This window comes from Adiantum capillus-veneris, chromosome 14 (genome assembly GCF_014529385.1).
Source record: "Adiantum capillus-veneris isolate H3 chromosome 14, ASM1452938v2, whole genome shotgun sequence".
Lineage (NCBI taxonomy): Eukaryota > Viridiplantae > Streptophyta > Polypodiopsida > Polypodiales > Pteridaceae > Adiantum > Adiantum capillus-veneris.
Genome location: NC_140944.1, coordinates 133,086,445 through 133,110,347, shown reverse-complemented (window position 1 = coordinate 133,110,347; position 23,903 = coordinate 133,086,445). Strand labels below are relative to the sequence as shown.

Here is a 23,903-nt window from a genome sequence, read left to right as displayed (position 1 = left end):
CAAATAAAGTACATCCACCAAGCTCACAAAATTCTAGTTCTTTGGCTATCGCCTCTTCCCTGTGCTGTTGGTCATCTTCATTGTTATCCACAGTCCACCGTGGTTTGTTTTCTTCATACTTTTGTGATTGCATATTGTTGAGGAGCCCATGATTGCAATACAAGGCTACCAATTTTTTAGCATGATCGCTTAGAAGGCGATTATAAATAGTCGAGTGCACGTAGCTATAGGTAATCCAATTTTGCTTGAAACTTGAGTTGGCAGCACACTGTGCAAGCACCCTACAACGAATCTGCATAATGTAGGCGTCGAAGCACCGTTCATGAGCCACTATCTCCATGCTGGCTATTTTGATGCAAGGTTCTAAACAAACTCAGAACTAAAAAGACAATCCTTTAACCATGGCTATCTAGATTGTTGTAGAAATTACTGACCACTTTATAGAAGTCTTCAATCACCTCTTCATCCAATTCATTATAGTCCATGTTCTTATACTTTGGATCAAGCAAAGAAGCAACAAAGTGCAATGGACTATGTGCACTAACCCATCAAACATGTATATACTTATGTAAAATATCCCTTTTAGCTTTATAAAAGGGTGCTTTCCAAGGCTTAATCAAATAATTTGCAGGATCTGAAAGAGAGTTCAAACTCTCTTGAACATTGTACCAACCCATGTACACCTTTCCTAAATTGGGTAACTTAAGATCAAACTATCGTAAGGATATCATCACATGCCTCATCACCAAGTATGTGTCACCAACATCATACCAAAAGTGTCTATCATCAATAAGCACTTTTAATGACCTCAACTTGTTTTTACTCTTTTCGGTTGCTCAACTTCACACTCATAGAAACTAGCACATACAAATGTCTCTAAAATAGCATTTTGTTTTGTAGCAGGCTTTTCATAGTGTAGAAGTTAGTGCAAAATCTTGTTTGACACGGTAGCTTCAGCATTGTGGACATGCGTTGCCGATACATGTCCAAAACACGTTGTCTCTTCGAAATGAACTTTACCACCTTTCTTGCTTTGTTTATAATGCTTTTAAACCAATCAGTGTCATCTTTTTTATACCAATCTTGTAACACAAGATTCAAGGTTTACACATTGCAACCGAACGTATGCAAGCTAGGGAGCGCTTCTCCAAGAGACGACCATGTGCTCTGCAATTTTTTGCACTGCCCATGATCACTTGTACTACATTGGGGACACCTATTTGATGAGTTGTCTCTGTTATAATATCAGCTATATAGCTCCCTAACTTAATCTCACCCGAGTTGTCCACTGCTTTAATGAAGCACTCCCCTTGCAGACTGAATAGCACCACATTAATTAGCGGACTACTCTTGGACATTTGACCATCCATCACTGACTATAGTGCATTGTGTTTGATTAGTTGACGTCAAGATCAACCTATGAACTTCCTTTTAGGTGTCTACAAAGCACCTTGCTCATCCGGTCAATTTTTACTCTTTTGAATTGTAGATGGTATATGCAAATTCTTCCAATTTCTATGTCGATCTCCATTTCAAGAGAAAAGTTTCAAGGAATTTTTGACCCACTATTGCAACTTACAAGGCTGGAGAGATAAAACGAACATATACCTGTCAGTTCACGCCAGCTGGTAATGGCAGCGTCCCTGTGCCATCTCTCAACAGGTATTTACGGTAGCCTTGCTCCCTCCCCTCTTCCCTTCTCCACGCGACTTCGGGGCCCCCCAAAACAAACAAATGTGTGTACCTAAATCGCATGGAAATCCCTGAAGTGATAAAAGCAGATACGAAAGCTTGTAAATGCTGATGAAAGTGATGATAGTGAACTATACGATGGGGGTATACGCGGGGAATGGTAGCTCAAGAGTGAACACCTGCTTTCGATTTTTGTGGCTTAAGTTTAGAAATGAATTCCCACATACCTTGAATGATGTTATATGTCACTCAGGAAGATTGAATAGCTTTGTACAAGAAGTTTAATCCGCATCTGATTAGGAGAAGGGAAAAGCTGCAAATCCCCCTGTTCCTTTGCGAGCATTCTTGATGGGCAACCGAGTAACTAGAAGTCTAGTCTCGGGAAACTCTGAGCCACATGTGCCCATGTAGGCCTCTAGATGAAGCCATTCTCTAAGATAGCCAGGAAGTGATCTTTGTAGCACATCTACGTGGAAAAGGTTGTCTGGGTGTGATCCATGTCTTGTGGATACATAACTGCCAGAGATCCTATCGAAGGACTCGATTCCTCTCAGTATGTAAGGCGAAAATACGGTGAGTTAGGGCTGTTGGAAGATTCGACATGTACATACCATTACTCTCTCTCTCTCTCTCTCTCTCTCTCGTTTCTACATTTGTGCTGAACCAGGCTATCATGTGTGTACCATGATCTTCTCTCTCTCCCAGCTCTCTAGATGTCTCGAGAGCTCTACATGAAAGTCTAACCCGTGTTAGCTTCCTCACTCTCTCAATGAACGACATTGGATAGGGCCTCCACTTGCATAGGTGGGTGGCCTCCTCTGCTCTGATAATATTATGTGAACTGAGGGTTTGCCATGGATGAGGCGTGTGATCATCACATCATGGCTGGAGTGATTAGAGTGTCAAAAAGCTAGGTTGCAAGGTTGCTCTAGCATTGCCAATGTAGCATACATCTTGAAAGCTTATCTCCAGCTGTGTTTGCCATGGAGAAGCAACCTATGGAGGTTGTAAAAGTAATCCCAAGGTATACATACTAGTCTACCATCTCCACTCACACTCCAGCTAATATGAATAGGGTTCTACTCCCGATTTATGAAAAATCAAAACCTTTGTTTTCCCAGGTTATTGTGAGGCCTCTCCATGTGAAAAACTCATCCAAGGCATGCAGATGGACTAGTAACGTCTCGTGTGACTTAGACACCAGGAGAATATTAGCAGCATATAACATAAGATGTACCAAAGTACCTACAAGATCTACATCCTCGTCCCCAAAGCAAAGAACATACTATGATATCTTGTCAGTTAAAGACCAATAAAGCCGGGGAGAGGGGTAACCCTTGCTTCAGAACAATGGTGTTAGCCGTGGGCTCTGAAGTGCCACCTAGGTATCGCACTTGGCTTGTCACCTACTTGTACCGAGAGTAAATTCTCCAAAGCATCATCGAAGGCACACCAAGTGTCTGAAGGTGCTTGAAGAGCTTATCTTGTGGGATGGTATCGAAGGCTTTGTGGGAGTCCACAAAAGTATCAGTGTTGCTCCTCTTTTGTTAGAGTTTACCACCTCTCTAGCCGATCTCGGTGAAGCTGTTAGTATCCCAGTTTGTTCCAAGGGCTGATTATAGGGAGTGAAGGCTATTTTGTGGTTGTGCTTCGACTACGTGAGGTAGTTTGCTCATTATTGGCGTGTTCCTGCCATTGTTTTGCCTGCCTTGTGTTGTTGGCAGTGTCATATAATTTGCCTCTCGGTGTCTCCAAGTCGGGGGTATTTTTCCTTACACCCAGTACCACTCGATTCCACCTGTAGGCTTGTTTTTAGGTTTTTTCCTATTTTCCCCATTTTACCACAACCCCCTTGTACTTCATCCACATTGAGTTTAGTGATCATCATAGCTTGCCAGCGTTTAAGGTTTTTCTCTTGCGTGTTTTATCTCTAGCGTTTTTGCTAGATCGCCATCCCTCTCTGACTACCTTTGTGTGCCATCTCTTGCCCTAGGCAACTCTCCCTCTACGTGTACATTGCAGATCTAGGAGATCACTATGACGGGGTTGCTCTCAGAGGTTCCACACTTGGAGGTTGCTGCTATTTGCCATTAGATCTGAGGGATTGTGCACTGGTTGCTGTTGTTTTCACCCATATCTGTCCATCTTCCGCTATTGCTTCTCACATGGTATCGGAGCTCCGGTATTGAAATCCAATCTTGTAGCGTTTTTGCGGCATGTTTAGTGCTTTTCTAGTGTTTTTCGAGAGGAGTTAGTTTGCTGTTTTTTCAGATTCAGATTCGGTATCATCACATCCGGTGCGAGTTTTCAAGGATTTGATATAAGTTTCGTAAGTACAGAGAGATTGTGTATTGGCTGCAATAAATTTCAGATTCAGTGCGGTCACTTTGATCGAGTATAGATCCGGATTTGGAGGGGAAGAAGTGGATTAGAGCCTAGAGGAGGGATAGTTGAAGGATAGTTTGCTGACTTTCCATTTGTTCTCAGACTAGGTGTTGATTTGGAGCTCTGTGGGTTGATTTAGAGCAGTTTCTTCCAAGTACCCTAGCGTATCCTCTTCACAAGGCCATACTCTTGCTATCAACATGATGAATAGTGACTCAAATGGGATGGTGTTGGACCATTGTCAAGTGCTACGTGGGGATGTGTATCACAAGGAGATCGGCGTCAAACCGGTGAAGATACCTACCCTTGCTTTTGGGGTAAAGGCGCCATGCCCTTGCGCGAGGTCAGACATCGAGTGTCCCCGACCGCCCACTGACTCTACTAACCTACTTACTTATCCTTTATACATAGAAGAATAAGGAGTGAGTGCTACTTCTCGCCACTTTGCTCCACTCCACACAGTGTGTTCTCTCTCTCGTATGCGCTTTACGTCCGGTTGAGCGGTTTATTCCAGATTGTATGCTTGCAGATATAGCACATTGTGGAGTTGTTTATGCATATGCAAGCATCGGTTTTGATGTGATTGATCATGGTCTTCATGATTGTGTAGTGGTCGAGTGATCTCCCACTTTGTTGTCAGTTTGGCATGGTTTATGGTTGAGATTTTGCTTGGGTTTTTACTTAGTTTATAGAGGAGACTCTGCGAGTTTTTTCTCGCCATGCTTTGGTTTCTTAGCATGCATATGGTAGATATGTGTGACAGCTCACAGTCTACAGTAATGACTCGTGAGAGACAACGGTCTCGTAGTTGCAATATATGGGTTGTTGGAATTGTGGTCACACATGGCACATTCGGCGTCGCTGTTTGAGACGTATGAGGCAACAACGGAGTTCTATGTGTGATGCAAAAACTGTTTTGGCACATGCTAGAGTGGTGGCTTCATATGGCAGTGACAATGATGTCACGTTTGCCTTTAGCATTCCTCCTACTTACTTGTCTTCGAGAGGTGACATTTCTCCACGTTGGTTGCTAGATGAGGATGGAGTTTTCCACGCCACGCCACATTGTATACAATGATGATGCCTTAATCAATAGGCTAGGTCGGTGGTACTTTGGTGAGAAAGTCTCGTATCACAGTTTCTCCTCCTTCGTATACTGCCCACTTCTCCTTCTTCCTGGCTTCTCTGACTTTGGCTAATTCGGATGCTCGGTTTTTAAGCTGGAGGGGGGTGAGTTCATCTGAGATCCACACTGAAGTACCTTTTAGTGATTTTGTTTGTCTCATGACTGCTATCTTTTCTTTCATATGAAAATAAGAAATTTTGGCATGCTTGCCTTGAACCTCCACACTCATTGGATCCCCTAGATCGATGAAGGGGACTGCCTTGGACAGTCTTTTTGTTAAGACATCTGTTGCTATAGAATATTCTTCATCTGGATTGTGGTCTCCATCCTGACCAGGCTTCTCCCATCCCTCAGGGAGTCCACCCACTCTGATGTATTTTTGTACTTTTTTTACTCTCTTCTTCTCATGAATAACTGACGAGATTTCTTTTGCAAAATTCTGAGATTTTACCTGCGATGTAGCTGTTTCTCCATGTTCTTGTGCAGTATTCTCCATGGTATTGGTGTTGACTGCTTGTTGTATTGCTTCTGCCTCTTGTAGTTTAGTTTGTAAGTCTGTTATCTGCTGATCCTTTGTGGCGAGTTCTCATTTAATAGAGGTTACCTCACTTTGAAGTTTCTTTATCTCCTGCAGCAGGTACATCTCCCATGGTGACTGCTTTGATATGGGTGGTGGGGGTGTGGTATGCTGGGTTAGGGCAGCAGCAAAAGTTTTCCTTAATGCCATTTGGATATGATTAGGGCTAACACAGGGGTGCTGGGTGAGCCCATAGTAACAGGGAACGGGCGGAACGGACCCTAAATGTTCCGAAATGGCGTTCCGAACGGGTCTGGCTCTCGAAACGGAGTCGGGAACGGAACACCGTTCCGGAATGGGGTGTAATCGGAACGGCGACCCGGAACGGGGCGGAACGGCACCCGGAACGGCGGAACGGGAATCCGGAACGGTCAAACCAAAAAGTCAACTTTTTTCACTAGCTATTTGGGGGCATGTTTGGGGCTATTGGGGGCTATTTGGGGTCAGATTTGGGGCTATTTGGAGGGCTGATTTGGGGCTGTTTGGCGGCTATTTAGAGGGCTGATTTGGGGCTTTTTGGACTCTGGAGGCTCGTCTCACCTCCTCCTCAAGCTCTCAACATCTCTACTGAGCTACTCTCCTTGCTAAAGCTTTAAGCTTGGACATGGAGCTCTGGCTTCGTTCTGTTCCTTTTTGGCGGAAAGCACAACACCCTCAAAGAACAAATGTGGCTTCTACCTCTCTTTCTCAAGCTCCATCCCTCCCTCTCGTGTCTCAAGCTCCATTCCTCTCTCTCTCTCTCTCTCAAGAGTCAAACTCCATCCTTGTCTCAAGCTCCGTCATCATACAACATGTGTAAATATGGCTCTAATTAGGATGGTCGAATTCAAAAGCTTAGCTTATAGTTTTTCACTAACATATGAGCCTATAATACATATAATATATATAGTTTCTTTGGTCTACCGTTCCGGCCCCGTTCCCGTTCCGGCCCCTCTCCTCCCTCCCGTTCCCGTCCCGTTCCGCACCCTACTGTTCCCGTTCCCCGTTTCCGTTCCGGGTAACTATGGGTGAGCCCTCTCCCCCAAGGGACCCCTTTGCCCTTGGGGAGGGGGAAAGGAAAGGATTTTCTCTCTCTAGTTGCCTGCACAAAGAGAGAAGGAGGAGGTGAGGGCTGACGGGCTGGGGCTGCCGAGAGAGAAAATGAAATGATATATTAACGTCTACAAGAGGCCAAAATGACCTATGAGACCAACTGATTACAATGATGAGTCTAGTACCAAGTCTGGGTACAAACAAGAAAACTACAAACAAAGAACTGATAGGAGTGCTACCGACTCCTATGGGTGGCTGGTAGGCTGAGCAATGGTATCATGCCATAAAGGTACAAAGTGGGGATAAGTGTCACCATGATACAATATAGCAGTAGCATGAAGCCTATCCCGATCGACATTCTGGGTGTCGTGCTAGAATCGTGTGGATCCTCTGCCGCAATCTCCGCTGGTGCTGCGAGGCTCCCCTCCTCAGTCGCGGTCGTCTCGATCTCCCTAACTCTATAGCTCGATCAATGAGAGTACCGCTGATGTGTGTATGGGTGGGAACCGAGCTCTTTGGTGGTGGTGTCCCCTCTGACTCTGTGGTACTCAGACTGAAGAAATCTGAGATGCGTCTCTGGGACTGTCTCTGTCTTTGCCCATTCAATAGAGCGTCTCTATGTCTCTGAATCTCAAGTAGGAATAATCCGAGACATCTTTGATCCTGATATCTCATGACTCTGTCTAACGAGTCAAAACCATCTCTGAATAGACAATGAAAGCGTCCCCGTGTCTCATAGTAGACTGTGCAGCGACATATGTAGTGAAACTCTCTCTCTGGCTCTGCATGGCATAACTGACATATCCTACTGTCTGCTGGTATGCCTCTGAATCTACCTGTCTCAATCCCAAGCTGGTGTGAAGATGTGCGAATCTGGCCAATAGCACATCGTAACCTATGAGATAGATGTGTGTCCATGTAACTGGGCCGTGTGACAAATCCATCTGTCGTGAGTTGAAGAAGATGTTCTCTATAGAAAACCCTCTTCGTACCCAACTCCCGTGATGGCTCTATCCATGTCCTCTTGCTATCAAGCTGGATAAGACAAAGTTACTTGGAACGGGAACGGGGAACGGGAACGGGGGGCTTCGAAACGGTACCGGAACGTATAGGCGGGGACCGGAACGGGAACGCCGGAACGGTCCACCAAAAAACGCTGAAATTAGCCTCAAAACAGCCTATAAGTTAGGAAACAACTATAAGCCAAACTTCTAACACCTACTTGGACAATTAGAATCATGTTCAAGCATGTTTTAAGTTTCAACATGTCGCTTGTGCGCGATGCGCGTTAGTGGTTGCGGATGTAAATTCAATTTACCGGGGTTGTAGACACCTCATAACATACTAAGTGCATCACAAATAACATTATCTAGGAAGTGCAAAGATTGAAGAGCTCAATAAAGTTGAATAGACAGAAAGACGGATTAAAAACTTAAAAGACTATGACTATATAGTATAAATTCAAGTGTGGCTTATAAGGCCAGCCAAGGCACTACAAAAAGGTAAGCACTGAGAAAAGATAAGAGTCGAGGCTCAAGAGTAAAGACTAGCCACTATGGACTCAAGAGCTCAATACATAGATGCCAAAATGCCATAATGGAAACATGTCAAGGGCCAAGGCTCAAGGACCAGTGGCAGAAGAGCCAGCCTGCCAATCTGAAGTGGTGTCATGGAGATCATGGATGTCATCCCAATCCTCATCCACTTCATGTAAAACCTCTGTAGATCCACCCTCCCCAAGTATCTCCGCCTCTGCCTCCATCTCCCACTGTAGAAAGGGATCTGATACTTTGGATGCCGACTTGCAAAGCATACGCAAGTTTGCACTCACAAATACAAGATCATTTGCTTTCTCCACTGCAAGTCGGTTTCTCTTCCTGGATGCAACGTGGCTATAAACACTCCACAATTGCTCCAAGCAAGAGGAGCTAACCGCTTGGCTGAGGATGCGGATAGCTAGTCTCTGAAGCTCTGGCCCATCTGAGCCATAGTCCTACCACCACAAAACTGAGGAGATCTTGGTGCGATCAACTTGGGCATCGGCAAGCCCAAATGATCCTCGCATATCCCTGTACATAGCAAGTTGATCCTTGATTTTGCGGCGCTCTTCTCGATCAGGGTGAAACATGGTCAAGATCTCGTTCCATTGCTTGGTCACCTCCCCATCATGCTCCTGTCCTGCACCTTGAAACTCTGGATCCAGCACAAAAGCCGCACCATGGAAAGGGGAAGCATAGGCGTCCCATCTGCTTTGACAAAGCAAGCTAATCTCCTCAAACCTATCTGCATTTGGCTCAAGTGTTTGGAGGGCCTCCACCATGCGATCCATGGCCTCATAAACCTTGCCAATGCAAGGTTGCATGCCATCAACTACTCGAAGCAAGTGGAGTACCGGCTGTACCATTTGGTCTATAGTCTTCAGTGACTCCCAAAACTGGGGATCCTCTGACTTGCTTGCACATAAGATCCCTGCGACTGAACCTGCGTAGGATGAGGAAGTATACTCCGTACTGATGAGGGTCTGCCGCACTGCACTCTGACATTCGCATAGGCGATGAACCATTAGGTAGTTGTAGGCAAAGCGGGTCTCGCAATACTTCAAGAGAACCTTACCCCCTGACCGCTTCAAGAATGCAGCACGAAGGAGATTGTGATTGTTGATGAAGGACACTATCTTGGACGCACTTGTAATGAGAGGCTCAATCCATGGTAGGCGCCCTATATCCTTTAAAAGGTTATTGAGACAATGTGCCATACAAAATGACACTTTGATGTGGGGATACATGCCCTCCAAAATGGCGCCGGCTGCCCTGTTTGATGCCTCCCCATCCGTGACAAGCTGCAACACCATCTCTGGGCCAATGATCTCTATGGCAGACGCCCACTCTCCAGCAAGCACATCGGCGGATTTCCCTGTTTCTGTGGCGTCATGTGAGTGGGCAAAGTACATCTCTCCCTTGCAATAAGCCACAAGCCCATGAATGGATCTCCTCCTTGTGTCGCTCCATCCATCTGCAATGAGTGTCACTCTATACTTGGCCCATTGTCGCTTCATGTTTACGGCTGCCATCTCCACAACGGCCTTCTCTCTATCAAGAAGAGTAGTACGGGGGGCCTCTGAAGTGGGTGGCACGTAGCGTGGCCCGTAATCCCCAATCCTTGTGCACATTGCCTTGAAGTAGTCCGACCTATACAATGTACATGTCACAAAGGTCAAAAGAGAAGACAATGTAGATTGAAAAACAAACATACTAGTTATGGTCATGATATGAAAGAGCATTGAGAACTTGGAACTTACCGAGCCTTTATGAAAGGGATATGATCGTGATAAAAAAAGCGGGCAACGGCGGCATCCACATCCTCCTCCTTTTTGGGATCCCATGACGAATCTAGAGTTTGTTGACGATGGGTGGGATGAGAGGGAGTGCTCGTTTGAAATGATGATTGAGCCGCCGCACTACTACCTCCAACGGAAGCGTGCGAATGAGTGGTAGAAGAAGGAAAAACCAAGTGATTGGGGTCAATGGCTTTCCGCTTGGGTCGATCATTTGCTTTGGCTCTTATGATGGCATCCTTGATCTCAAGCTCCTTCTTCTTCTCGGCCGTCACATTAATGCAAAGTTTCACTTGCTCCCCCACTATGTGAAGGAGATGTGCTCGAACCTTGCTTGTCCCGGATTTGCGTTGAAATCCACATAGTTTGCACGTCCATGATCTTGCACCGCCTTCTTTGCCCAAGACTTCGGAGTGCACCTCATCCCACCATGAAGGCTCATCCTTCTTTCCTCTCTTACCAACCGAGGGACCTTCATTTGATGCGGAAGCTTGTGCCATGTTGATGGCGCTTGAGACTTGAGGCTTGAAACTCAAGAGAGAGATGGAGGGATGGAGCTTGAAAGTTGAGAGAGGGATGGAGCTTGAGAGAGGGATGCAATGAAGGAAATTGGAATGGAGCTTGCAAGTTGCGAGAGGGATGAAGCTTCAACCTTGAGAGCTTGTGGCTTCGAGCTTGAGAGAGAGGGTGAGAGAGGCTTGAAGCTTCAAGCTTGAGAGAGGGTGTGAGAGAGTGGCTTCAAGCTTCAAGCTTGAGAGGGTGGGTGAGAGGGAGAGAGTGGCGCTTCAAGACTCAAGTAGCAATGCGGGAGAGTGAGGGCTATGAAATTGTGAGGGGTGTGCATTAGCTTTTATAGGAGAAAATAGTGAAGCCCCCCCCCCCCCCCGCCAAACACACACACACCTCTAGTGTGAACCATCCCATGAGTGGGCGCTCCAAAAACTGCCGCGTGTTTTTGAAATTTAAAAATTGCCAACCAAATTTGAATTTTAAAAACTGCCGCCAGACGTTCCGTCCGGCCGTTCCGGACCGTTCCGTCCCGTTCCGCCCTGCTGGAACGCCGTTCCGCTGTTACGTTCCGGAACCGGAACGTCCGCCCGTTCCCGTAGCCGTTTCTCCGGCCGGCCTTGCTCGGAACGCCGTTATGGAACGAAATGCCCCCGTTCCACCCGTTCCGTGTTACTGTGGGATAAGATCCTGTCGAATGAGTCTAGTAGTCTCCATCCGTGTAAGAGCCAAGGATGGTGCATCAAGAGAATACTGGAAAGGGGGTAGCCTGTCCATGCTGAAACCATGCCTCTGAAACCATGAGCTCATCTGTGCATACCAACATGATGTATCTCCCTGTAATGCCAGCTGTCTGGATGACTCGAGAGCAAGCCTGGCATACCTGTCCCTGGTGGTGTCCCATAAGCTGTGTACAAATGATACTGATCTGGTGAGTGCCTCGACCTCCATAGGTGGGGCAGCCAGCTCCGCTCGTATGATGTCATGTGGGACTGAGGCCTTGGCTCTAATCAGCCTAGAAATCATAGATATCAGGGGTCTCTCCATATTAGTCCATCCAGCACTGTCAATAGACGGTCCCCAAACCTGAACCGCGTAGTGCATAACTGAAGCGACCAAAGTATTGAAAAGCCAGAGCTTTGTTCGAGGTTCCTGGAACTGAACTTGCGAACAAATCCTCTCTAAACCACCTAGGGCTGCATAGGCACGAGTCAATTTAGTGTCTGCTGCCACTTTCAGTGTGAACCTCGGTCCACTAAAGACCACCCCAAGATATGTGTATGCATCAGTGTACTCCATACTGTCCTGTCCATATGTGAAAGTAGGTGCTGATCTCCTAACCCACTGTGGCGTGGTATTAAATACCATGACCTTGGTTTTACCAAGGTTGACAGACAATCCACTATCCTCTGCAAAACTATGCAATGCGTCCAGATGTCTCTGCATACCCTCTGGCGATTCTGATATCAACACGATATCGTCAGCATACAATAAAAGAGGGATCCATGTCCCTGCAAGCTGAGCACCTCTATCTCCTTCTCTGTCAATATAATCAGAGACCCCATCAACATACATACCAAATAAAGTAGAGGACAGTGGGCATCCCTGTTTCACTCCGATGGTGGAGTGAACTATGTCGGATATCCCCTCTGGTGTGCGTACATGACCCATCACTGAACTGTACAATGCCATGATCCCCCACATCAGCTCTGTGGGTACCCCCAATTCCATAAGCCGGTGCATCAATCTGGCCCTCGGCACTGTGTCAAAGGCTTTGCGAAAATCCACAAAGCTGCAGTATATCCGTCTACCATGTGCTCGACCCTCCTCAATGATAGCTCTGAGTGTAAAGACATGATCTAGTGTGGAGAAACCCCTTCTGAAACCAGCCTGCCCAGGTGCTCGTATGCCCATAATCTCTGCCCAACTGCTCAGCCTATGCTCGAGGATGGATGCATATAACCGTGCCAATGTGTGTCCTACCATGATAGTACGGTAATTCCCCGGCACTGTGGGGTCACCTGTCTTGAAGATAGGTACAATAGTAGATAATCTCCAAGACTCAGGGAGACCCTCACACATGACACGGTTGAATAGCTGTGCAAGCATCTCTGCCAACAAATCCCCAGCATGTATAATGTGCTCTGCTACCAAACCCTCATGATCCTGTGCCCGTCTGGTCTTCATCCTGTCAATGGCCTCCTTTACCATCTGAGTGGTAAAGAAGGTGCTCGTAGCCGGACATGGCTGTGGTGGGTCTGGTAATGGTGGTTGTCCAGGTACAGTGTATAAAGATGTTGCATACTGCCCCCATATCTCTTTAGAAGTAATCACTGGTGGGGGAGACTTCTCATGGAATAGACGCCAAGCCTCTCCTGAATCTCTACTAAGGAAGAGCTGATATAAATCTTGCTCCATCTGGACCAAGAAAGCTCGCTTCTTCCGTCGCACTAGTCGTCGTGTAGCAATGCGAGACTGTCTATAGGTGATCACTCCCAATGTAAGGTCCCGCTGTATCTGAGCTCTCCTCTGTCGACACTCCTCATCATACTAGTTGTTCGGAGGCATGTGCCCAGAACGACGTCTCTGCCCAGGCTGAGTGTGTGGATATGCCTCTGTCGCTGCCCCATGTAATGTCACTGTCAGCATAGATGTGATCTCCTCCACTGTGTATACTGGCTCTGATGTGCATAAAAGCCTACGTATCTCCTCTACATAGACTGAGTCAGTCTCTGGTGTAAAAGTATAGCGTGTATGTCCACCACCCCGTGAGGCCTGAGATGTATTGTACTCAAAGGAGACTGATAATGTTAAAAGTGCATGATCTACTGCTATCCCAACTGGCCTGGGCCCCACTGTGAAATCCTGAATGTGAGAGATAAAGCTCGGATGTGTCAGAACATAGTCTACAGTGCTGGACCCATGTCTATGTGGAAAACAAGTAAAACCTGTAGACAATGGGAAAGTCGTTAAGCCATTCAGTATGGCTAAACTGTGAGTAGTCGCCATCTCTCTCAGGTATCTCCCATACTCTGTATGCTCTCTGTCGTGTGAGCATCTCTCAAGTCCCAACTCCTCTGGCTCTAGCAGTCTAAGCATCTCCTCTGATGTGTCATAGAAGACTGTCTGTGAGCTGCCTGTACGGGCATTGAAATCCCCCAGGAGAGAGAGAGAGAGAGAGAGAGAGAGAGAGAGAGAGAGAGAGAGAGAGAGAGAGAGAGAGAGAGAGAGAGAGAGAGATTTCAGACTCTCAAATAAGTTACACTGTAATTTCCCTTAACCACTTACATTACTGCATGTGTGATACATAAAATGTGTGCTGCAGGTTATTGTGTTCGCTTAGCATCAGTTGCAACTTCTTCCAAGTTTTGGGGCTCTCATCTGCTCAAGAAAAGTGGCAGCTTGTACCGTGCAAAGCATACCAACAGAGACTCAAAGATACAACTCTTATCTAGAGCCATGTTCAAGGATGCTTCTGATCTCATTGCAGTGAATCCATCTAAGGTAGCGTTGTAGATAGCTTAATAATTGATGGCTATGTTTCATTTGTAGTAGTCTTATATTTGGCAGCAGGGTGGTTGTAGTTTTCTTGCTTTTTCCATATGAGGTTTAAGATGTTTTGTGTGGAACTGGACACACATACACCGACAAACCCTCTTGTATGCTCATATATGAAAGAAAGGGCCCTGGCTTTGCACGAGGATATAGGTGCCTTTAGCTTCACCCCTATCAAGTCCTTTATTGCGCCCATCAGGCTAGTCTAATCCAACATTGCCTGTTGCTAGGAGGTTAATACATGATAATTTCTGGTGATGAAAACTGCTAGGCTTTGATTGTATTTAAAATAAGCAAATCGTATTTGATAAAATGGCTAAAGATAAACGCTTTTGGTGACATCTATAAAATGTGGGGTTTCCTTGACACCTGCAATATCAACTGACTAATCATGTATTTTTCTCTGCTGATTGATACAGGTAACACGAACTTCCCCTCTCTTGGTGTGTGATGGTTTGCCTGTAGACTATTGGACTATGAAAGATGATTCTTTACTCTACTAATGAAACCTATTTGTACACTATGGATGCGATGACATCTTCAGTAAAATGGTTGTATAGATTTCCAATTTAAGAATGTTCTGCATACGCTAGGTCGTTAAGGGAGCTATTAGTCTTCTTGAACAGAAAGTTCATTCATTGTGATATTATATGATAGTTTAATACAAGCGTGCGTGTGCATGCGCGCGCACACACACACACACACACACACACACATTTTTTTTGTAAATCGATTGATTAATTTACTAGTGGGAAACCTCAAAGCGAGGAAAACCCACTGAAAAGATCATATACAAGGGGAAGAGCACAGAACTCCTCATCTGTAGAGCTTAGCTAAAAACATTCGTACGAAAGCTGATGCATCTCTAAGGTGATATCACCAACTTCCAAAGCAAACCGTAACGATTGCCTAAGAGAAAGCTTGGAGAGAGGGAATGGATCCTCATGAGTACGATGAAACATGTAAGCATTACGTTGACTCCACACGGTCCAGAAAGCCCACTATCCGACCCACATGAAGAAGACCGCAAAACGTTGTAACGTCGGTGAGAAAATGCCAAATGCCCAGAACCTTTTGTGAAAGACAACCCCAGGAAAACGGAGCCGCAAACACGCCGATACATGGCGAAGGAAGTCTCTAGTAACGCAGCAATCCCACACCAAGTGACAAATATCCTCTTCTGCAGTCGAGCAACGAACGCAAGAAGAAAGACGAATATGACGCGCCCGAAGAAAAGTGCCAACAGGAAGCACTCCAAGCAAACAGCGCCAAAGAAACAGACGCTCCGTCAAAGGCAAATGGCTTTTCCACAAGGCAGAGAGGAGCCTCCTCCACCAGAGGTCAGATTTGTGCATGCGCCAAATGGCATTACAATGACCATTAAGCCATCGTTGTGGTAAAAGAATAGCATAAATTCGACCTGCAGAATAGCTCGAAAAGGTGTTTCCCGAAAGGCCCAATCAAGCATGCGATCACCATCAGGCAAAGGTGAAACAGGCAAAAAGTCGAGTAACATGCTTTGAAGCTCTCTCCAAAACTGACGGTAATGCATGCCCAACCCAAAACGACGAGCAACAAAGGAAAACACAAAAGTATATCTAGCCTCATCGACCACATCCTCAACCACACGAATGCCACGACCAGAAAGAAAGTAAGCCTGACGGGGTGAGCGGTCGACCAAAGTAAGAGAGAATGCCCGGCTCCAATGGAGACTTTCCAATCGGATCGAATCACCTTCTTGCCGAGGATTCCACGATAAATGCATCGTAACCTCTTTCCAAGCAGATACTAGAGAGGAAGCAAGTGGACATCCAGGTATGCGCCCTTCCATCTTGCCAAAAACCACCTCCTAGAGAGAGGATTGTCAATGGCCAAAAGCAGAAGTAACAACGTGCTGACCGAGGAATGCAAACATCAAAGGCCAAGGCTGAATTTGTTGCACAAGAGTGGGCAACAACATAGCTTTCCGCGCATACACATGCCTGCACAAATCCAAGATATTAAGTCCTCCAAAACGTTTAGGAGTGCAAAGCTTCTCCATCGACAGCAAGCGTAAGCCTTTTTTTGGTAGCATGAGTCCGCCACAAATGGGACATAATGTCCGACATAAGAGAATCAAGACATCAGCGAGGCCAATGCATCAGTGGCAAAAAGAACTATGCCAACAGGATACTCTGAACAATTCGTAGACGAACATGCAAGGGCCAAGTAGAAAGATTCCAGTAATGCAATTTGACATTCAAGCGTTGCATAACCCAATCGACTTTCTGAGAGTGAGTAACATTCTATCGAATTGGATAACCCAAATGCCTAGTGATCACATTTGAAGACACAATCTCACATGGCCACAACATACTATGCCAGTCACAAAAACGGAGAGACAAAAGCTTCGATTTACAAAAGTTGACTTTATGCCCAGCCGTAATGCCAAACAGTTCCAAGGCTTCCATAATCACCTTGACATCCTCCTGCTGATTACGAGGCATAAACAACGAATCATCAGCGTAAGCCTGACCAACGAATGTACGACCCGAAGGTAACTGCAGACCATGCAGACTCTGAACAAAGGTCAAATGATCAAGATAAGTCAACAACGGATGAGTAGCAACAACATACAACAGAGCACTAAGGGGGCAGCCTTGCCTGACCGAACAACCAAGAGGCCAAGATTCAATTAATTCTCCTTCTAATATCCCTGAAGACGTGCTACATGCATACAAAAAATAAGCCACATTGGCGAATTTAGGACCAAACCCTAAAGACGTCATGGTGGCGGCAATGAAGTCCCACTGTGCAGTGTCAAAGGCCTTTTCAATGTCAACTTGCATAACCAACACATCTTGTTGAGTGTACTTAGTGTACTCCATGCCAATCAAAACATTAGCCAGATTATGGATAATCTGGCGATGTGGAATGAAACCATATTGAGCCTGATGGAGTCCTGCAAAAAGATGGTCCTTAATGCGGTGCACCAGCATCTTAGCCAATATCTTATGAACCACTGGCATCAAAGTAATCGGACGCCAATGAGAGAATCGCTCACAAAGCGCTTGCTTAGGCAGCAATTTAAGTAAACCTTCTTTCCAAGATATCGGCAAATCTTGTTTCTCCCATGGCGCATTAATCATGTAAAGCAGTGGATGCTCAAGATCCTCCCAGAAGGAGAGGAAAAATTCCACAGTAAGCCCATCCCAGCCGGGAGACCGCCAGCAGCCCAAAGCAAGCAACGCACTATGCAATTCTGAAGCAGTGAAGGGGTCCTCAAGACCACATGCATCTTGCGGGGATATAATCGGAGTAACAAAGGAAAGCATCAATTGACGCGCATGGCGAGCAGCCAAAGATGTCTGAGGAGCAGCAAACACATGTCGATAATGCAAAACCATGGCATCCGCAACGGGAAGGGGAACACAACAGTGAATACACCTACACACATATTCCCTCTTTTGCTATATAACCAAATTGTCATTGTGGGTGAAGCCATGTAAGAAGGCTACAAATGCTCATAGAAGATTCAAACTATTGAATTAAAATGTTTCGCTAAGGGAAACAATCACGAAGAGATTGAACGAATTTTATACGAAAGAATGCACAGGGCTAAATGGAAGAATCGTTGCCATGGCAAAAAGCCTACTGAATATGATTGAATGTGTGATAGATAGCCCAAAGCCATACCAAAGGGAGAAAATAGTCACACTTTGATAGTGATAGGCACAATTGGGGTCTTCCAGGATGGTAGTCAGGAAATGGTATTGCATCTGTTGTGTAACCTGAAAACCCAAGAGGAACTCCATATTTTGTGAGGTACTGTGGCTGCAACAACAACATAAACAAGAAGCACTTTGCTGGCCTGCCAGAAGGACTAGGGAGCGCACTTGTGAGATAGTACCAAAATAATGTCCTTTGTTTGATGCACTTTCAAGATATTTTTCCCCGAACTAATGGGTTTGTACAAATGCCAAAGCTAAATGCCATGCTTCAAAATCCAGGGTGGTGGAATGAGCAAGCAATATGCAGCGGAAGCGATAGGGCTTGTTAAGGGCCCAATGGCGAAAAATTGGTGTTTGCGCAGCCCTTGACCGTCAAGACGGTGAGCGATGTCTCAATGTGATCCTTCATGGACGTGTACTATGAGGTCCAAAGTCCGCAATTGTACCTCCAAGTGAGCTCTCTTAGTTCCCATCTGCAGCGGGGTGCAGGTTTTCAACTTGGTGTCTGCTCCAGTTTTACGCATGAACACTTTTGTGCCGCTCCGCAGTCATGTAGCTATACGCACTGGCTACCCAGGATCGGACAACTGATGTGTAAACAGCCTCAATCTCAAGCGGAGGGGACTGACTAAAAGGTGTAAGAAGCTGAACAATAGCTCTTCATGATGGCTGGTGATGAGTACCCAAATTTCATTGTCCAATAGATGTAGAAAAAGAAAGGACCATACAATATGCAGAGAGAGGCCCCCCCCCCCCCCCCCCCCCCCCTCCCCCCCAAAACACACACACACACACACACACACTCTTGTTTACAACTATGTGCAAGTCTTAACTTGAGCTTCACCTCATGTGACTACCAATGAATTTTCTTTGCAAAAGGTGTGATTTTAATTGGGATTGAGGAGTTAGATGCTTGTAGACTCAACACAATGAAATGAATAAGTTTGAGAAGAGCGAAAGGATATAGAATAAGGGAATACCAAACCATCCAAAGCAAGAGAAGTTGAGGTTGTTCATATATTAGCTTTTTATGCAACTTTGTCATTATTTTTATGATATCGGAGCTTAGTAGAGTATGTTAGCCCTAAATAGGGAAGCCTCCATTTTACACTGCTCTAGGTCAGTTATACTAGTATCTAAGTGACCCTCTGCCTCTCATTCTCATTATCCATTTTACGAGCATTTTCTTGAGTTATTGAATTATTGCTTTTGGGTCATTCTCTCTGCAGAAGTAGAGGCATACCCACACACTCAACCTGATCAAAGACGCCGTTCAGGAAGCATGCCTCAGAACAGTTGGTACGTCCAAGAGTGTACAGAGACGAGAGCACAGTTTCAGAGGGATCTTCTCCTAGGGGTCATCAATTATAGATAGTCTCGGATAGCCTTCCGGTGCCTTGTGCGACGGAAGAAGCGAGCGTTTCTAGCTCAGATGAAGCGAGACTTATACTAGTTGTTCTTGAGTAGAGACTTAGGAGAGGCATGGCGTTTGTTTCATGAGTACTCCCCTCCCCCGGTGATTACTTCTCTTGATGTGTGGGGTTAGTATTATACACGGTGTCTGGACAGATACCCCTTCCAGATCCTCCTCAGCCATGCCCATCTAGGAGTACCTTCTTTACCACTGAGATGGTAAAGGTCATTGACAGGACTAGGAAGAGCAGGGCATATGATCATGATGGTCTAGTAGCAGAGCACTTATACATGCTAGAGATACGCTGACAGAGGTTCTTGCAGTTCTATTCAATCGTGTCATGTGTGAGGGTCTACCCAAGACTGTCTACTATTCATCTTCAAGGCTGATTGGGCACACATTGGCACGGTTGTATGCATCTGTCCTTGAGTAGCAGTTGAGTAGATGGGTAGAGAGTGAGGGCATATGGCAGCGGGACAGGCTGGTTTCAGGAGAGGCTTCTCGAGTCTGACACTCAAAGCCATTGAGGAGGAAAGGGCACATGGGAGACATATTTTTTGTAGCTTTGTGGATTTCAACGAAACATTTGACATGGTGCTCAAAGCCAGATTGATGCGAAGAATATAGGAGATGGGAGTGCCCATTGAATTGATTTGGGGGATCATGGCTCTATACATATCAGTGATGGGACATGTACGCACTCCAAAGGGGATATCTAATTTAGTTAAACAAGGTTGTTCAATGTCTCCTACTCTATTTGGTATGTATATAGATGAAGTCTCTGATTACATTGACAGAGAGGGTGATAGAGGTGCCCAGCTGACAGGGACATGGATTCCTTTGTTGTTATATGCTGATGATATTGTGTTGATCTCTGACTCACCAGAGGGTATGCAGTGACATTTTCATGCATTACATAGCTTTGCGAGGATAGTGGACTGTCTATAAACCTTGGTAAAGCCATGGTTATGGTGTTTAAGACCACATTGCAGTGGACCAGGACATCATCACTTACTTTCACTTATGGTTAGGAGACTTTGGAGTACACAAATGCATACACTTATCTTGGAGTAGTCTTCTCTGGGCCAAGGTTTTCTTTGAGGAGAGGAGCAGAGACTAGTCGCACTAGAGCGTATGCGGTGGCCTTGGGACGTTTGGAGAGGATGTGTTTGCAGGTTTAGTTCCAGGAACCCCGAACAAAGCTTTGGCTCTATGATACCTTGGTAGCCTCAGCTATGCTCTATGGGGTTCAGGTTTGGGGACCCTCTGTCACGTGACACATCCAACCCTATGTGTCCATGGACAAGCTACAGCATGATCAGGGTTCAGTTCAGTCAAGTTAGTCTAGAATAGGAAGTGATTTGGCACTTTTGTGAGTCTGTTCGCAGACCGTGCATGCCCAGGCACTTAGTGTAGATGCATATCCTTTGGTTGCACACAACATGATAATAAGCATTTCCATCAGAATCCATCGGAATCCTTTAGGGGAATTTTTTAGTGCATTTAGCCTATTTTCCCTATTTTTGACATTTTTCACTTATTATTTTTAAGTGACTTTTGTTGGAAAGTAGGTAGGGCAAATTGAGTAAGTTTGTATATAAGCAAACGTAGGCTAGCACTAATTGGCAGAAGAGGTAGCAGGAGCATCATTGCTCACAAGGCAACTTCTCAGCAGAACCCCAAGCCCTAGCGTTTTTGCTCCACAGCAACCACCTAGCGTTTTTGGACCAGATCAGCCAGCGTTTTTGCTTTTGCAGATTCCTGGCAATAGAAGACTCAACAAGAGACTTAGCGTTTTGCAGTTGTAGGCCATCTGGCGACAGCAGAGCCATTTTCAGCCCTAGCGTTTTTTATTTGCAGATCAGCCCCAGCGTTTTGCAGATTTACCGCGATGGAACATCAAGAACCATCAACGTTTTCAGTTTTCAGCCCTTGAACACCGCAGATCAAGTCCCGAACCTCGCAGATCTCGCCTTCTTGCAGTAGTTCCTTGCCACACGGTCAGTTTCTGCAAGGTTTACAGTCTCAGCCCGGAAAACGCAGATTTCAGCATCTGCGTTTTCAGCGCGTCGTCGTCGCATTGTCGCCATAGACATCGTCACCGACATAGAGTCAGAATTCAGCAGATAAAGATTTGCAGATTTCAGCCATTAGCATTTTCAGATTTCAGTTCGACTCGTCGTCATTCTCATCGTCGTTGACATCGTCGGCAAGTCCAAGCATTGTAGAGATTTGTGCAATCAATAGTAGACCACTCTCGCCGACGAGAGTGGGGCCTTCGGAGGAGGGTTTTACGTCTCTGGTGTCGTATTCTCTTCTCTCTCTATCTCTCAGTCTCTTACACTTGCACGCACAGTGTCCATTCACTTTGTTTGTGTCCTTTGCACTCTCTCACTAAGGAACGGAAGGCTCTCCCTTCCTTAAGTAAAAGGAACCTTGAGCACAATTCGGAGCACTCATCTTGAGCAAAGTTCAAACATTCATTCCGCAGTACCTAACATTGGTATCAAAGCTTTGGCAGTGTTATGTATTACTCAAGGAAAGAATCACAAGAATTACAAGAATTTTTTTTGCTTGTTGCGGTCGCACGAACCCAAGTTCGCTTGGGCGTGTCGATTCCTAATTGTGTTTTTGAAGAGTGATAGGAATCCCAGGAAAGAAGGGCTTGTCCAGCCTCCCCTTGTGCCTCTTTTCACTCATTGAGAGCGGACCGTGCTCTTAGCAAAAAGGCCAATTGACATGAGGTGGGAAAAAGAAACCTTGGTGTGAGCGCAAGGCCGCCAAGGGGTGCGCCCGCGGAAAAGAGCAGAACTCGGGTGAAGAGAAGATCCTTCTCGAACACAGATTGCAAGCGAAAGAAGAACCTCAAGAACCCAAGAACCCAAGTTCCTCGTGAACTTAAGAACCAAAGACCACAAGAACCCACGACTTCAGAATGGTCATCACTCGAAGCGGAATGGATACTTCGCTTGGAGGTGATGAGCATGAGAGAGGCGAAGAAGAATTTTCCCCACCAGTAGGTTTTTCCGACCCTCCCTCTTCCCCATCTACGTCAAGGATAGCACTAACCCCTATGGAGGCTTTCGACAAGATGGTGATGGACATGACGTTAGACCGCGAAGCACGAAAAGCAAAAAGAGAAGCAGACAGAAAGGCCTACGAAGAAGAAATGGCAGCCATAGAGCGTAAGTACGACTTGGAAGAAAAAGAAAGTCAAGCCAAATTGGATCGCGAGAACAAAGAAAGAGAAGCACAATTTGATCGCGAGAACAACGAAAGACAAGCAAAATATGACCGCGAGGACAAATCAAGACAAGAGGAGTGACTAACACATGAAAGAGTTCTTGCGACTCTTTTCTCAAGTGCAGGCGCACTTTGCACAGGATCAGGAAAAGGAGACTCTCTCAGTCTCTACTTCTCCAAAGCATGACACACATGATTTGCATGATGATTTGAATGACAATGATAAGCATGATGATTTGGATGACAATGACAAGCATGATGATTTGCATGAAGATGACGTGATTGTTCACAAGGATGATGAGTTAGTTGATGCTTTTCCTAGCGAAGCTAACCTCGTTGCAGATTCGATCAATCACGAAGGATCAAAAGAACCCCTTCAGGAAGAACCGATCTTGGCTCTTGAGTCTCGGTCCAAAGAACCCTCACAGGAAGTATATTGTGTTCGCATGATTTATACGCACGCATTGTACGAGTGTTTCATTCGTGATCGTTTTCTATATTTTAGTCAGCGTCTTTATGTGATCCCTTTTCCTAGGCATGACATATTGTACGTTGAGCACGTTTCACTCATGAATAAGCACGGATGTATGCGGATTTCTTGTGAAAAGCTGAAAAGTATGCATTCAAGGACGTCACACTCCATGTCTCTTCCTTGGCATGACACATTTGTAGAAAGAGCACATGAAAGTATGAGCACCATGGGCATTTCCGTTGTGAATTGCCACAATTGATTGCTTTAGATTAGAAGAGCAAGATTCGATCTTATTGTTTGCGTGTGTGTGGTGAACGGTTTGGCACTCCGTCTATTTGTTCATCTACATTGCATGCACAGTCTTTGAGGAAGACAAGATTTTTTCCACTCACTTTACATGGAATAGGTATGTTCATGGTTTTGTGTTGGAAATGGTTTCGGGAATTTTCAACCATGGAGATTCTTGAAGAAGAAAGAAGCATAACTCTAGCCGAAGTTGAAGCATTGAAGGAGCCACAGAAGACTTTGTGTCGCTTTTGGTGGTCCAATGAAGCAAGCGTTGCAGACCTTTATGAAGTTCAAGTACTGCACGACCCACACATCAGAGTGGGCCGACGAAGAGTCCCTTCCAGGATTCCGGATGCTATTGGCGATCTCCCTCGACACCATACAGTTCGGTACCACTATCTCACTTTGAAAAGGAGGGGATGTCACGTGACACATCCAACCTTATGTGTGCGTGGACAAGCTATAGCATGATCAGGGTTCAGTTCAGTCAAGTCAGTTTAGAATAGGAAGTAATCTGACACTTTTGTGAGTCTGTTCGCAGACCGTGCATGCCTAGACACTTAGTGTA

At 45.7% G+C, this 23,903-nt stretch overlaps 1 protein-coding gene across 1 annotated transcript in view; it reads left to right on the top strand.

Moving 5' to 3' along the window:
* The first annotated feature begins 1,506 nt into the window (after nt 1–1,506).
* The window catches only part of LOC147443159 (uncharacterized), a 114,562-nt gene continuing 92,165 nt past the window's right edge, over nt 1,507–23,903 (top strand). Inside the window, exons 1-2 of the mRNA XM_086529070.1 lie at nt 1,507–1,662; nt 13,979–14,157. Coding sequence (XP_086385196.1) covers nt 1,632–1,662; nt 13,979–14,157 — 210 coding nt within the window. The 5' untranslated portion in view covers nt 1,507–1,631. The remainder of the gene's footprint in view (nt 1,663–13,978; nt 14,158–23,903) is intronic.